At 40.3% G+C, this 17636-nt stretch overlaps 1 protein-coding gene across 1 annotated transcript in view; it reads right to left on the reverse strand.

Moving 5' to 3' along the window:
* LOC148189499 (uncharacterized) overlaps positions 1 to 11253 on the reverse strand; it is a 32178-nt gene extending 20925 nt beyond the window's left edge. The window contains exons 1-3 of the mRNA XM_088077316.1: positions 11146 to 11253; positions 9255 to 9394; positions 9095 to 9209 (exon numbers count right to left, since the gene is read on the reverse strand). Coding sequence (XP_087933442.1) covers positions 9095 to 9209; positions 9255 to 9394; positions 11146 to 11253 — 363 coding nt within the window. The remainder of the gene's footprint in view (positions 1 to 9094; positions 9210 to 9254; positions 9395 to 11145) is intronic.
* Positions 11254 to 17636: the final 6383 nt, after the last annotated feature.

A 17636-nucleotide genomic window follows, 5' to 3' on the forward strand; every position in this document is an offset into this window, starting at 1 on the left:
CAGTATTACCTCTGGCGGTTAGTTAGCGAGCTGAGGTGGGGGCGGCGTGGAATTAGGCTTTGGTACATAGTGCCAGTTTCTGCCATAATAAAGGCATTAAAGAGCTCCTCATTAAACTATTTTGGGCACAGGGGTTGGCGTGGTGGGGTGCTGAGGATTGGGAGGGGGCACAAACATTAAGGCAGAGGCACTGGCTGCCAGTGATTCTGTGCCAGGGCACCTCTATGTCACTGGTGGCTAGAGGGAAGTAATTACAAACACATGCTTATTAATGGGGCTCCAGGGGACCTGCGTGATGAGAGAAAAGAGGCTGAAAGAGAGAGAGTAATGTTCAAGGGTGTAAAAAGAAAAAAAGGTGTAACACTATGCAAGTAAGGCCATGTTTACATAATGCAGATAAATGTAGGAATACATCTTTTTCTCTTGTTGTTGGTTTTGCCTCAATATAAAGCAGGCACCTATAATTCTTAAAAATTAGCTTTCTGAAGCTTTCATCCAGAGAAAAACATTAGCAATGGTGGTTTATTGAAATGGATTAAGTAACTTACTGTATAATCAACACGTTCTCATCCCAACTCATCACATGGTGCCGCTATTTCAGTGACCAGATGTGCGTCTGCTTATGTGGTTTTAGGTATCCTTATGCATCAGCTGTTTAAAATCCTGCATGTCGTTACCTTGATGTCAACAAAAGCACACGGTGGAATGACACAGCATGGTCCTTATGTTTACACAACACCTGATGGCAACCAACATGGTCCATCATAATTGTAGGATTAAGAAACAAAGTCACGGATGTTAAGGTTTAGGCACAAGGTTCTGTTTGGCCGCGTGACACCGCCTGTCTGCCTTGCATATGGATGTGTCTGGTGCTGTCCAGCCGTCCAGCTACATTCCAGTTAGATGTGGAAGGTGGCTTTTGGCGTCATTGACATTTTCATGGTATAGCACCATCTATACCATGAAAATGTCAATGACGCCAAAAGAACGAAGAAGTGAAATGCACATATGGATTTTTTTTTCTTTTTGCTGTGCATTTGCGGAAAAACTAAATTATTACATGAATTAGGAACAAAGATTAGCTGTTCCAAAGACAGTGGAGAGGATGGGGTTCGCTCGTGTGTGATAGTCAACCACAGACATATAAGACATTATTGACAACACCTGTAATGTGTTATTGGCTGTATTTAAAAAGTAAAGATCACAGACAGACGAAGATCACAGAGAGTTGGAGGAGACAGAACAAAGCTTCGTCCTGCTGAGAAACCAAGTCGAGGAATGGGCCATGTTTCTTCCAGATGCTGGTGGAAAGTAGAGGAGATTTAGCTGTTGTTCAGTTGTTTGGGATCTCTAGAAAAACAAATGTGGAGATGCAGAACTGTAACATATAAAAGACATCTCTAAATGTGTCTGCATTAGTTTGGACAAGCCCTAATGAGTGGAAACATGCGATGGAGTCAGCTAAGGTCATGTTAACATGAACAGTGACAGGACAAGATAATACCAGATCCAGCTTTGGCATTTGGGAATTTCGAGGCCTGCTGGATCAGAGAAAGTCTGTATCAGGAGTATTTGATTGACATAAATAATAAGTAAGGGTTGTGTAGCTGCGGCGGGCACTGTGGTGGAAAGCAGAGTGTTGTGTAACGTTTGAGGTGCCTGATAATGATGATGATAGGAAAGAAAGTGGGCAAAGACGGGCAGCCCTGCCAGCCTCCCCATAGCAACCCCTAATGTTTACGTTAAATGTGGGACGTATAACGGCACTGGGGCTCTGATGTGGTGCCGTGGTAATCATGTCACCAAGAGACAGAGACAGACACAGAGAGAAAGAGGGAGAAGCGCTTTGAGAAATGATCAACACCAACAAACGCACTGATGAAAGAGTTTGGCCACAGATTCAAACGCCTCATTTCATGAATAAATTTAGACGGCCGTTAGGAGAAACTGCTGTGGTGGCGACAGCAGATACATTTATAAGGCTGTAACTCAAATTAGATAAACAAACGGCAGAAATCAAATTACTCGGCTGTCTATTGTGCTCGACTGCTGCTCCGTGTGAAGATGGTAGACTCTTTAAAGCTGTCCACGCAAAAGGATCAGTCATGCAGGCTATTATTTACTCACATGATAAATGAACAACACCAGTTCACTTAACATCATATGTGTCAAAACAACAAATAGCTGATTTCTAGCTAACAGTGTTTTCACAAGTAAATTTTGGCATTGTACATTTCTGCAAACCGTGATTACATCACATTTGTATTTTATTACATAGCGGATAGATATGCTTAAACTTTACTTTTTTTGCACTTCCAAATGCTGTTGTTTACATGTGGTTTTGTTTACACTAACGTTTTGTTTTCACTTAAAAGAGTTAGTGTCAAACTACCTTAAAACTTTACATTTACTGAATTTGAGAAGATAGGTTGAGGGAATGTAATGATTTAAGTTCTCAAATTCTGTCAACTTAAAATTTTAAGGCAGCCCTGACACAAAATGTTGTACGTTAAGACAAATAGTTTCTTTGAACAGTGTCGGCACATAAACCACTTGGTTGTGGTGCGGAAAAGATGTTTTTTTTTTTCCTTTTTTCTTTTTTAACTTCGAAATACCCAGTTTGGTGGCACAATCCCAGTTGGAAACACAGTAATGGATCACTGAAGAACAGCTGGTTTTGTTGTTTGTTGGTGTCAAACAGTGGTCATCTTGCCTACATATCACGCCATCCACCATCCCCTCCACCTCCAAATGACAAAGTCAACTAATTAAATTTTATTTATAACGCCCAGTATCACAAGTCACAATTTTCCTTAGAAGGCTTTGCAACAAAAAAGGGAAAGAAGTTAGTAACATGGATTAATTGGACATGAATGTTTGCAAATGGAAAAAGAAAGAAGGGGAGAGGAGCTCAGTGTATCATAGGAAGTGGGCCCATGTCAGCCTGACTGTGGGCTGGTACAAGGCATATACATTTATACATACGTATACATATATATATATATATATATATATATATATATATATATATATACACACACACACACACACACACACACACATATATATATATATATATACATATATATATAAAATTGTTCTCTGGTGATTAGGTTGTTTTCACTCCTTGGGGTTAACAACTTTCTTGTAGCCTGATTACCAGACTGGATCGCTGTTTGTTTTTTCTTGTTGTTGTTTTGCCCTCATTACTCAGTCTGACATTGTGGTCTTGTTAGCTGTTTTTGTGTTTCTTATGCTGAAAACATACCAAGCAGCGACAATGTGTGTCTCACTGCAATAATCCCATTTCTCTGGGGTGGGGATATTCCAGGGTTTCAGGCAGGAAGAAATACTTCGCAATGTAGGTCAGCATGTCATAGGAGTCACACGATTCTGATTAATGATTGGTTGTGGAAAATTCTGTTGCTGCAATTCACCACTAAAACTAAAACTATCCTTGTTTTAGGTTGACAGCACTTTGCTGCAGAATCAAACAGCTGCAGGTTGGAGTGGCTGTGCCACACTTTGCCACTGCTTGGTGTTTTTTCAGAGTTAGGGGAGTGTTGTTGTGCCCTGACCAATCAGAAGTGAGAGACTACCTGCTCCAGCTGGTGTCTTTTTTTGCTGACAGAAGCTGTTGTTTAGTAGGAACAGTTACTATTGTCACATCAATTTAAAAAAAAAAAAGTTGATTTAAGTGTTGGTTTCTCTGCAGGTAGCTGCATCTATATCATCCATACTTGACCATTTTTCTGTTTCTGGCACAGATATACAACAACCTCATTCTTAATCTTGACTGCAAAGGTCTGGTCTGCTCCATTTTTTCTCCAACCAGCGAAACAGCGGTCAGTGGGCACAACACCAGACCCATTTTGAATGTTAAAACAACTTGATTTGGGCTGCATTACTGATTTTTTGGCTGGTAGGTCAGGACATGCAGAAGCAGAAACCAAACTGCAAACTTCCCACAAGCAGAAAAACTAGAAAACAAACAGAAAACAAACATTGAAAACAAAAAAAATGAAAAACATTCTCGCAACCTCACATTCCTCTTTTATTCTGTTGCCATGTTTGACCTCCAAACTTTTTCACAAACTGATTTTCTGCAGCATCTAACTAAGAGCATGAATGCATGTTGAATGATTGTGCACATCTGCCTAAAGGTACAGTACACATGCTGTATTTTAAGGTTTGACTCTAAAGCGTTGGCATGTTTAGTGCATGTACAGTACACATGATGTCCACTTAGAGCGATATCAATGCATGAGCAAACTAGGTGCCCGATCCTGTTTGTTTGTGTCTATTGTGTTCCAGTGTAACAGCATGAATATGTGTGTAACTGGTTCCCATTGTATCAGACCACCATGTTCCCAGTCCTCCAGTATCAGCTGGCCTGTTGTGGTTTGATGATGCAGCTCAGGAATGTGTCACCCAGAGCAAAAAGCGTCAGGATGTTTAGAATCAGGCCCACAAAATATGGAGGTGGTTTCTGAGGGGAATAGCTTGGCGGCTCAGTCCCTGGATCTCATTAACTGTGTGTTTGTGGGAGGATGTCTTGATCAGACTCTGTGTGTGTGTGTGTGTGTGTGTGTGAGAGAGAGAGAGAGAGAGAAAGAGACAATGTACCCTTCCAGTGTACCATCCCCTCAGATACCCTTTTTTTGGGGTTTCGTGTTTTGTTTAGCAAGTAACAGCTGTGGAAGATGTGCTCCTTTATGGAAGCTACAAGCAGCAACACAGAAATATAAAAATGCTCAATTAAATTTAAACACTTTCAGTTCTTTTACTCAAGTCAGAGTTGAGAAGTGTGGCAGTAAACTGTATGAAAATAGCATTACTTGCAGTGAACAGTAAAAAAGTTAAGTTTTTGCTAGTTTTGGTGGACAATGATTTAGGATCTAAGGCATGAAAGACTTGAAAAATAATATATTAGTATACATATTGTGCACATTACAACTGTAATTTCCACTGTGCTTCTTTTAGAGTGAGTGGATGTGTGTGATTCTATTTTAGACTTTGCATTTCATTTATATTGCATACATTTGGCTTTTGTCCAGTGTGACACATATTTTCAGAAAACATTTTTTTGGAGAGGGAGGAAGCTTTGTGAAGACATTGAATGAGGACATTCTGGAACATAATGATCTTTTTGAAAAGTAAGGACAATGTATATATGCATTTTTTTTAAATTTTTTTTTACTTTTTGAAAGTGAGGCAATTTTTAAGAAATGAAGGTCAGTTTTTACAAATGAGGACATAGTGAGGTTTTGGATAATTAATGAATATAAGGACAATTTCTGGAAAAATGGGGACGTATTAGGAAGTCAGGATATTTTAAAAACATGAGGACAAAGTGAGGGCTTTTCCAAGAGGGTCAATATTGTTAAATAATGACGACAATTTTTGTAAAGTAAAGGTATTTTTCTAAATGTAAAGTAAGGACAATTTTGGACAGTAGAGACTTTTGTTTTTTAAAGGACACTTTGGACAGACAGAACAATTTTCAGAAATTGGGGACCATTTGGGAAAAGAGGACATTTTGGTACACGAGGACAAGTGTTAAAGTGAGGATATTTTGGAAAGTGAGGACAATCTAGAGAGTGAGGACAGGGTGGTGACATTTTGAAAAATTAGGATTTTTTTTACATCTTAGAAAAATGATGGCATAGTGTGGATATTTTCAGAAATGGAGGACATGAAAATAAGGCCATCTTTTGAAAAACTTAACATATTGGGAATTTACGGGCAAAATACATGTAAACAAGGAAAAGTGAAACTTTATTTTCAAAGTTGACTTACTGAAAAGTGAAAACTTTTGGAATGTGTATATTTTTGGAAAATTAGAACTTTTAGGGCAAAGTGAGGACATTTTGTCAAGTCCTCTGAGGTTTAGAGAATGAATGATGTGTGTAATGGTGGTTGTGGTTTTGGTCACTGTGGTGTTTGGGGGGTCAAGAGTTCATCACCATCAAAACTTTCATTATTTGGAGTGACTTAAACATGTTTCAATTCTCTGTTTGAGAAATCAAAACAAGTTTTTGAAAAACCCTTTCAAATCCTAACAGATGTTTCAAAGGCAAAACAGCATCAGGGTTCTTTTACCAACTCGCTGCTACTTTGAATAAAAGCTTGTTTACAGGAATGCTTTCTATCAATCTATTTGGAGTTCTCTATAAAAATGTATGACCTCTTGTTTAACCAAATTTGCATTGTTTATATCTCCAATCCCAGTAATTAAATCTAATTTAGAAAGTTCACTTTTATGTAATTGATAATGAAGAACATATACAAGCCTTAAAAGGGAAGGTAATAAATTAGTGCAATTATCACAGCTTTTTTTGTTTGGAACAATGAGTCATTATTGCTTTGCATATCCACAAACACGACACATACTTGGATTTAATATGATTAAGTCAGCGTAGGCTCGGCATTTCTCAGTCATAAATTTCTATCCTCGGCTCTCAGCGGGGGCTCCTTACCTCCAGCACTGCCAGCAAAAGCCCATATCCATGACTCCTGTTCATTTGGTTCCCCTCCTCATGAAATCAGGTAATAAGGGCGTGGCAAACGAGCTGACTGAGAGCTTGTATACAGCGCAGGACTACCAGAAACTCCAGGGGAGACGGGGCACCACTGTTCACCGCGTACCTATGCCAGAGGCTGCTAATAGGCATTTTCTCCATCTCTCTCTCGCTGATTGGGACCAGATGTGCGTGTGTTACACTCTGGGAAATGGCTGAGATGAGAGACAGCGAGGCCGCCAGAGCCACAATAAATTCGTGGAACGGCTAATGAATAAAACAACAGCGGATTAAATGTGCCATAGCTAAAAATAATTTGATTAAGAATCTGATTCGGCGGCCAAATTGTTCGAGGCCATGCTGGAGACAGCTGTGTCTTTATTTGAGCTCTGGTGTGTGAGACCACATTTTCCCTCCTAACGAGCTTCTCCGAGACTTCGATCGAGGTCTTTTTATGGGGATTTCTGGGCAAAGCTAGAAGTCTAATGAATCAGTTGTCATCACGTGTGATTGCCTGTTTAAAAAGTACCAAACTTTCTGATTCTGTTTAGTCAGGTTCAGCTAAGGTCAATCCAAATTCAAAACACGGCCCTCTTCAGCCAATAACCTGCCTTCATCAACAAGTGTTTCCAGCTCTCTGACGTTTTCATCCATCACAGATCTCAGTGAGGACGCAAAACTCTTTGATAACTGCCCCCAAATGTGATGGAATTTAAAGGAATATTTCATTTTGGGGTAAAAATGATGGCTTTCCCTTTGAGAGGGAGTAAAATGGTCGCTATCAATCTCATGTCTGTCTGTTAAGTTTCAGGATGTGGTTAGCCTAGCTTAGCATAAAGATTGGAACCAGTGGGAAACAGCTAGCCTGACTCTTTCAAAGTGAAAAGGTCCACGTAAGAACACTTAAAATGGACTTATCTTATCATTATCTTAACAAGCTGTACTTCATCTCGTGGTTTTAGGGAAAGTGATTTGCATCCCATTATCACTCTGCTCCGTTAGTGCTTTTGGCCAACAAGCGTGATGCCAAAAGCCACTTTCTGTGTTCAACCAGAATGTAGCTTGATGAGAACACACTCGGCCAGAACTGGTGGCGTTGTTATTATATGCTGGCGGACAGCCGGACATCACCTGGATGTGTCCACATGCAATGCGCACGGGCAGCGTCAGTTGAGAACGTAACGTAATGACTTCATATAAGGTACATGAGTGGGCTCAAAGAGCGGGCAGGTGGGTGGGGTGAGGTGAATGGGTCCCACAAAATTACTTTTGTGCGGGAGTTTGCTTCGCATTTGGATGTGTATGGGTTTTTTTTTTTCTTATGTGGGTTTTTTCTCACCTTACCATGTGCCTTTTTTACCTAAACCTCACCATCTGTGACTTTGTTGTCTAATCCTAACCATCGTGATAGTCTGCATGACTGCTAAGCGCTGTTGTGTAAACATAAGGACTGTGCTGCGTCATCCCACCATGTGCATTTATTGACATCATGGTAGCGGCATCCTGGAGCGTAAATAGCTGACGCAGAAGGATACCAAAAACATCACATGTAGGTCACTGACAGTGTCACCATGTGACGAGTTGGGATGGGAACGTGTTGTGCGCTATAACTATTTAATCTTGCAGTTGTACTTCTGTGCAACATATCTAGATACAGTGGAAACAGGTAACGGTTAAAGTGATCAAAAGCTTAGCATGTAGTAGTTCCAATACAAATGCTGCTGAAATAAGTTGCTTAAAATATTAAAGTGGTTTGTCAAAGAGTTTGTTCTTTTATACATGACAATATATGTATTTGTATTAAACGATGGTGGCCTAATTATGTTTTTGTTGTTGTTGTTTTTTTTGTTAAATATGTCTTATGACAGGATACTTTGCAAAGTGTAAACCCATATTTTTCCCGCTGGCTGCGTACACACTGAAATCATGATGGGATCAGAAAGTTAATTTCTCTCAATGAAAATCTCCACAAAGCTTTTGACAAACTACCAGAAATGAGCCAACGAGGTAACAGATGTTAACACTGCTAGCGGTTTGTCAGTGACAACAGTCAGAATATTCACGACTACAAGGCGGTGCTCGACATGGAATAGTTTGTTTTAGCATTGGAACAAGCAGTTTCGTCCTTTGTTTGATGAGAACAGCCAACAGTCAGCTGTGGTATGTACACAAGATGCAGCATGGAGATGATGAAAAACACTTTTGATTAAGTTAAGCTGTTTCAACCTGCTGCCTGTGTTTGTCCTAAGATATGCTACACTGAGACCACTCACTGTACAGGACAGATGGAGACTGAATTGAAGTCCATATTTTCATCTGACCCTCAGTAAGAAACCAAACAAGCATATTTCCCACATTTCCTTTCAATACTTGCTTGAACAAAAGAACAGAGGAGCCCATAGAAAGTTCATGCTTGCAGTTTGTTTGAGATCCCCATGATAGATGATGTCTGCCTCAGGCCGGCTCCTTATTTCCACTTGTTGTAGTTCCCTCGAGTCCTTTTGTTCTCCTCTCCGTGTCTGAGTGTCTGTCTTATCTAACTGCTCGTATTTTTCATCTCAACACAAACTGACAGCCTGGCTCCACTCCTGACTTTCACCCGTCCGCCCTGCTCGCTGCTCCGGGCTCCAGCTGGGGCTCGGCTCTCGGGACGAGCCCGCACGTCTGGACATCAGACTGTTGAAGGGCCTGTTGAAAAGCGTTGAAAACCAGAACGCTGTATAAAGAGCTCACCGGTGCATACAAAAGGGCCCGCACAGCAAAGGCGCTGCCAGGGGAAACAGAGCCAAGAGGCAGGTGAGACAGGGAGGCATTGTTTGGTCCCGTGTCTCCCCCTTACAGGTGAGACTCCTCCACGCCTGCAGCACAGACCTCTATTCAGATAAATCAGGGACACTCTCCAAGAATATTAAGAGGGCTTAGCATGGGGTTGGCAGGACATGGACTGAAAGCCAAGTTTGGAGGAAATAGTAATGATGGTAGAGGAGCTCAGGTGGTTCAGTTATTCTGAGGTGTCATAGTCTTCAGCTTTAGCAGAATTAAGTGATGATTTCTGTGGTTTTGTGTATGTTTTAACCAAGCGACACCCTCCCAGGCTGAAAAATGAAGCCAATGCGGAAGTGCCAAAAACACTGTTCATTGAACGGCCAATTTAGGCTGGCAATACATGTTAAAATGTTCAACTTTACAACAGAAATAAACATGTTTACAGCCTGGTACAAAAACTGGTTTTGGTCACTACAGCTACGTTCAACATACATTACAACTGTACAGGGGTGATTTTTTTAACAACTCAGTCATTCACATTTTATAGAGGCCAAAAGTCACACGTATTTAAGGACGGGCCACATTGGGTCAGATCCATTCCTCACTCCTCCAAAGCTTGACCTTCTTGTCCAAATATGGTCACTCCTGGCTCTGAAAAAAAAAGTGATGGTCAAAATGCCAATCTCGAGCCATTACTGCCACTAATGAAGATTTTCGACGATTTTGTCTTTAATAATACAAAGATGTTCTCCACCTTTTCATTTTTAGCTCCCATCTCCATCTAATTTGTTATACCAATCACATCACTCTATCTGCCTAGATTTTATTTACTTCCTGCTTGACCACTCCTGCTTGACCTCTGACATTACATGATGGACCACTCCTCTTCAAGCTGTGGGGGAGGTGACAACAGCCGGTACCACTGTATCTGCCTTACATAGGTGGACTATTTACATTTTTGGGGCCGTGTAACCCCTAATCAGATGAGCTGTCCCAGCATCAAGTGGGCTGCTGCTGACAGATCTTTCTGGGGGGGTTTGCCCATCTGGCAATAGCCAAAAATGCCAGACCAGCCGGTCAAAGCCTGCATAGAAGTATTTTCTAATTGGCACCTCTATCAGCAGGACATAATATGTGTGTGCCTCTTAAAACTGTTCACTGTCAAGAAATAAATCAGTTTTATAATGTGACAACGGTTAAGATTTGGTTAGGTTTAGGTACAAAAAAAAATTGCTTGGTTACGCAAATATCATAGTCTTGGTTAGAGTTGGAAGGTTTGGGTTAGTACTCTTAGTACTTTGCAGGTTAGGGGACATTACAGTGACAATGATAACACAAGGTTACACTGACCTTGAACTTTGGTAAAACCTGCCAAAGCTGCATTTAAACAAAGAGGTTTCCCATGAGCTTTCAAAGATACCAATATGTTACCTAGAACTGACATTGTCACGTGTGATATTCTCAAACAGAATGAAAAAACACAACTTAAGGGAATAAAGCAAAAAATACAGTAAAATGGGAGAGTCAAGGTTCAAGAGCTGAAAAACATCAATAGAAATCCTGAGAGGTTACAAACGAGAGAACATAACCTTTAAGAGGCCAAAGATAAAACAGAAGACTGAATCAAAGTAGCGCTTTGTTTTTAAGAGAAAACATGGAGAGTGGAGAAATGCTCAGGAAAATTGAGAGACAGACGCTGCAGGTGAAAAGAGTGAAAGATAAAGGGAGATCGAGTGCATGATGTCAGGCCGCTGTTTAGCGCTGCAAACTGGCTGCAGATGGCGGGACGAGAGGTCAGGGATGGAAATTAAAGAACAAATTCAGAGCAGCAGCTGAGGGGGAGAGGAGGTGCCCTGACCAGGATGAGGGTCAGCATGGACTCGGCATACAGATTTTCAAAAACAGCAATTAGAAGTTCCTCCAGCTTCCCACTCAGAGCCACGGCGAAGGCCTGACCCCCAATCATCCTCAATTTCGTTCAGGCTCTGACTCTGATACACGTCTCCTCAGATTGGTTGTTTTTCACAGTGCTTCCTGTTTGATTGAGTACCACAGGCTCTGTGTCTTTATGGATAGCATGTAGGGCAAAAGGTGATGCACACACTTATTACACATGGTAAATCACCCACCACCACAGGCAGTCAACCTTGTATTCACAAAAAAACCTGTCTCCCAAATGTATAGACACCCCTGTCCACATAAATCAGGGGTCATTAGTGATACTATGGTTTATTTTGTTATATCAGATAATCATTTTAACTTTATTTCTTAGCAGTAATGTCTTATCAGTTTGGTATTGCACATGGCTACAAATACTACAATACCCATGTGCTTCAGCTACAGTTACCACAGAGAGGAGGACAGTCAGAATTGTAGCAGATTCAGAGCAATAGACGCATTTGTAAATCCAATCTGGCACTCTGCACTAAAATGAGAGCTCTGTTATTCAGGGATATATATTCATATAATGCTTAATTTCTGTATGCATTTATCAATTATTAAGTCAAAACACATAGCGCTCTGCTTCTCTGTGCCTTTAGACAGAGTGCCCAAATTATGCTCTTCCATCTGGGAGTCTGGTGCTCTGAATAACCAAACAGTTTATCCAGCAGGACTCTGAAACCATCTGCTTCTTTCTTTGGTAAACTCTGGCTCTCAGAGTAACTATTGCTGCATTCATGTGTTGCCGGAAGGTCAGAGTATCTGAGTTGGTAAATCGTTATCGTAAAAAGTAATTCTCTCTCCGTAACAAGTTTAGGTGGGGTTGCTGGAGTGTAAACTTACCAAAAACTGCAAGGATGGAGCCACTAACATTAGCCCAAACGCTAACCACACTTTTGTTGCGGTTTGGCCTTTCATTCACATATGAATGGCGTTTTGGGGGCTTGAAAACAAATTTTTGAAGCTGGGTTTCAGAATGTAATCTTTTGAAAATGCAACCCTTCTGTCATCATTCATTGGCAATACGCAGATCCTGTGAGGACGATGATGTCACCACTGCACTTCACGCATGTGCGTGATGTTCTTTTAGAGCGCGTCATTACAATGTTACACCGCCAACTACCGGCCTGGCATGCACACTACAGCTTTGTTGGTTGTTTTTGCGGATCTGTGTACACGAGAATCATTTTCACAATGTTTTATAAACGCAGATTTCTTTAAAAATGCAAAGGAGTAACTTTTTTAGTTGGGCCATTCTAAATGTGGCCCTTGAGAAAACAATTGATGAGAATCAAAAACCCACTGAAAGGTCCTCTTAATGCTGAAGAGGATATTCAGACGGGGAACATAGGAAACTGGGAACTTGAGCTTGCTAACATCAGTGGCTTACATCACAGGAGAAACTTTTTAATCCATTTTCATTAAAGACTGCTTTGTGTTTCCGTTTTTTGGAAACACAACCCTCAAAAGTCATTGTACAGTATAGCTTGATGTACAGTACATGCCTTTAAATTTTGAAGGATACAAAGTTTGGACAGTTGTTAAGGTGTAAATGGACAGTTGCTATTTAGTGGAGAGGTTTAGCATGTGGAAACAAACATCACTGTATTGCTGAATTCATCCCAAACTAACCCGATTTCAACATTTGAATGTTTTATCAGGTTTCTACAGAGTGTGATCTTGTGCTTCCAATCACTGTTAGCACCATGCACAGGACACTTTGAAGCTCTGTGATTGAATGTTTCACCTTTAGAGTTGTAGTTGACTTCTCTCCTTCAGTTTTAGTATGTCCACAGACTTTGACTTATCTGAAAGAACCAGATATTTTCTCACACAGTTGTTCAACTTTTTACTGATGATTCAATAAGAGTTTTATATATAACCCCTGGATGTCCAAAATAATTATGCTTGGACAAATGATTGGCAGAATACAATGTATATATGGAATACAGTATGCAGAAACAATAGCTAAGATCTTTAACCCTTTGAAACCTGGAGCAACATCACTTATCTTGTGCTGCTTTCAGACATCTTTCAGTATTTAAATCTGTGAATCCTGAGAAAATTGGTCCATTTTCTTTCAAAAACACAGGCAAAAGGCAATAAGCAACTTGGTAATCAGTGTTCCACAAAGTGCAAAAAAATTTGGGGAAATATTCCAAAAAAAAGCTAGGGAAAAAGGTCTAGGGAAAAACTATTTTTATAATGATCATTAATACATATTTAAAATTATGTTACACCATTATGATAATTTTCAAGCAATTTTCCAGGTTATTTCCATATTTTAGCATGTTTTCAAAAAAAAATGAATTTAAAAGAAATTTTCTTGTACTTTTTTAGAGCTTTCTTGTTAAATTTTGGGTCATTTTTTTCTTTCATTGCTCATTGCCTTCCTCCCATGTTTTAGAAAGAAATCAAGCCACTTTGCTTACATTTCAAAGGGTTAAAGTTGGCTTGCATTGTATGTGATTGGAGGCACAATTCAGTTGCCTAACAGGTGGTGAAGTTGATGTTTGTTGATGTGTAGGAGACAGAAAGAACTTTCTCCGGTTCCTCGAAGACGTGTCTCAACACACGTGGACAACAGCCCTGACATATTGAACTTCTGAACTGAATGCAGTCATCACCATAACCTCCTTTTCTACTATCAGTTCCACCCATTCCCACAGGGGATTTATACACTTCCCCCACCTCTAACCCCAATGTGCCTCCACAGGTCACCTCAGTAATGAGCCATGTGGTCCCCTCCGGCGCTCACTAATCAGGGATCCAAGGCCGTCCCATCCTCGGCCCGACGCCGCTGCAGCAAAACATACTCTGAACCAAAAGCAGTTGTCTCTCTGCCATCTGGCCTCCATGCCTGGCCCTGTCTCCACTCTGCCGGCGATTTATGCCCTCCTGAGGTGTTTCGCCTTTTAACTTGCGCATAATTGGCCCCCAGATGCAAAAAAGATGTGGAGGCCAGTTTTTATTAGTTGCCAAGCAGAGGTCATTGTTTTTGCATCGCTCCAACTCCTCAAGCACTGCCAAGGTTAAAAAGACATGCTTTATGTCTGTATTATGACGAGCAATTACTGGATGAAATAAGGAGACCATACAAAGTCAAACATAAATGGAGGTAATGATGGAATATTGAGCTGAATGAAGGCAGTGTGTGATGGTGTGTGCTCAGTGACAGTGGTAAAGGAAGCTATAAAAAAACAAATTGTATGGACTCAGAAATTTCCTTCTAAAGTCCTGAAATACCTTATGTCCTGTTTCCTGTCCATAGACCCCTCCTCCACCTCCACTGCCACCACTGACTCACCAGACATGATAAGCCGGCTGTCAATTAGTATGAATTAACATATTCATACTAATATTTTATATACACTCTCATGCCATATTCTCAAAAAAGTGAATAAGAAATTTACTGCTTTCTGGGTAGCTGAGAATGTTTGCTAAAAAGTCAGACATTATTTAAAAGTGTAACCCCATCAAGTGATAAATGGTGGAACCAGTTTGAAAGCAATGTTAAGACTGACAATTCATGAAAAAATGCAGCCTCCTAATTCAGTCCAATGAGACCACTATATTGGTACATTGTGATACAGAGGAAAATCAAGATCAGAAATGTGTTGGGAAGTTGGAAATAGACAGAAAATGAGCAGAAGCAACTGCAACAGGCTGCATGTGTGATTGGTGCATGTGCATTACTTTCAACAAAGTTCTACGAAAACATGCTTTACATATGCAGTCACACATTTCTGATGAATCAAGATCATGAAGAAGGAGGTATTTCTGCAGTATACCACAGCCTGTTCTCATTCTGAAGTCATCAAATACCGTTGCTTTTGCAGTGCCTTTGGCGTAAGATCTTGACACCAGAAGCCACCTTTCATGTCTGCATGATACACTGCAGGATGGCGTTAGCTGAGAACGCAGCTGGACAGAACCTTTCATGTTGTTGTTGTATGCTGCCGGACAGCCAAATGGCATCTGCCACGACAGCGTGATTCATGGACAGGTAACATCAATTGAGAATGTGGGTGGACATAACCTGTCATGTCCGCATGATACGCTGCTGGAAGGTTGAAATGCTGTTTGTAACAATGTAATATAAGGAGCGCAAAGGTCCCTATTGGGCGGGTAGGAGGGGTGGTGGATGGATTCCACAAACTGTAGACTTTCATGCACGAGTCAGGTGGTCACTTCCTGTCTCAGAGTGTTTTTCCTTTTTTTCTGCAGTTTACTACGTGCTTCTTTTGCCTAAACCTGACTATTCATGCCAGCATGTGTTTGTTGACGTCCTGCTTTTTTTTGCTTAAACATAACAATATGAACGTTAATAGCAGACACAGAAGGATATCTAGAGCGTAATATGTAGACACAGAAGTCTACTGCAAAGCCGCGATACGCGACGGTTTGGGATGAGTACATGCTATACTATTAAGCAAACTGTGTTTTCTAATCCTCTCCTTCATATCGAGTTTGCCAGTCAGCTCGAAAAAATTTTAGAGAACAGCTTTTTTCTTGATGAGATGGGAAGCAAGCACTTTACACTCTATAAAAAAGAGTTGTCTACGTCTATTAAAACTGTCTGCACTCCAGGCAAACTTTTCTTGTGGGTTAAGAGAAGACATATTTTGGTTAATCAGAGTGAAGTGTGTCTGGTAAGAGCTGCACAGCAGTTCAAAAAAACACAGCAAATCAAATGTTAAATTTGAAATAAAAAGCAATTTTAAGGCCCCGATTTTGCAGCCTTGCTGGAAATCTGTGGTTTAACGATGAACTTTAAAAGGAAGAATTTGACTGCTGAATTGATCGGTTAATTCTGCTACGGAGAAAAATTTTAACGCAGCACTGTTGCTTTTGCTCTTATTTTTCACAGGTTTAAGTTTAGATCTGAGTCTTTTTTATGCACTCAACCGATATATATTTTTAAAATCCATGATAGTGTGCACTTCTCCTTTTCCAAGATCCAACAGAGAGGTGAGGCATATCAAGATGCTGAATAAACAACATCATTACAACACAGCCAACTTGTTGCGATTGGTGGATCGGTTGGATGTACTGCCAAATGAACAGAAGCCAATCAAGGCATATGATGGTTAAATTAATATTAATTTCAAGGGCAACAGCTCTGGTGGACATTCCTGCAATCAGCATGCCAACAGCATGACCTCTCAAAAATCACATCTGTGCCATAGTGTTGTGTGATCAAACTGCTCTTTTTAGAGCGGCCTTTGACAGTGACCATGCCAAGGCACACCTGTGTAGTTGTGATGCCGTTTAATCAGCATCTTGATATGCCACACCTCTCAGGTGGATGGATAATCTTGAAATGGAGAAGTGCTCACTAAAATGGATTTTAAGGAATTTGCAACCAAAATTGTGAGACGTATGTGTACTGAGTTAATGAAAAAAATCTTAGATCTTTATCTTAAACCTGTGAAAAATGGGAGCAAAAATGAAAGTGTAATGTTTAAATTTGTGTTCAGTATAGTTTATTTTAATATCTGTATCATATAAATTGGCCTGCTCGCAAATATGGAATAAATTAAATAAGCCACACTTTGACACAGGGTGTGTCTAGCCCTCCAACCTGCAGTACAACCACTTAAATTTCATGCTGCTTTCAGATGATGTAGTTCTTTAATTAACCTTTGCCCCCTCTGACACATGGGTAGTCCCCCCGACAAGAAACAAGCTGGACGAGAGAGTGAATGGGGAATTACTGGAAAATTGGTCAAAAATTGAAACTAACACCCTTCTTTGCATCAGCCAATATTTAGGATGACATCAGAAGCCCTCAGGGGTGCAAAGTAACCAAGTATATTAACTCAAGCTCTGCAGCCTATTTAAATGTAAATTTGAGGTACTTGTGCGTTACCTGAGTATTTCTATATTGTGCCACTTTCTACTTCTACTATTTATCTGACAGCCTCGGTTACATTACAAATTACGAGTTTCGCACATAAAACATATAAAAATGGAAAGTACAGCTGAAACAATCAGACAATTTACAGAAAATGAATCAGCAACTTTGATGGTTTAGCTCATTTTTCATGTAAAACATTTCATAGTTCCATGTTTCACAAATGTAAAGATTTGCTGATTTCACTGGAATAATTAGAATAGCTGTTCTATTACACGCTTTGCCGTGATATTGTGTTGATTAATGTTGAGGTTTCGACCGTCTGCTGGATGGAAACAAACATTGTGAAGGTGTAACTTGGGGTTCTTCTCACTATTATATACTATTCAAAATGAAAATAGTAATTGGGGTGAGTATTGTCAAAATGGGACACTGGCAAAATGAGACAGTTAAACTTTGCAATGACTTATACTTTCAAGGAATACACAAAATAACCCAATACAGGTATCTATGCATAGCTTGGCATGTATATGATTAAGAAAAAAAGGTCA

This window comes from Plectropomus leopardus, chromosome 5 (assembly GCF_026936395.1).
Source record: "Plectropomus leopardus strain MGB_pleo_1.0 chromosome 5, ASM2693639v1, whole genome shotgun sequence".
NCBI classification, from domain to species: Eukaryota; Metazoa; Chordata; class Actinopteri; order Perciformes; family Serranidae; genus Plectropomus; species Plectropomus leopardus.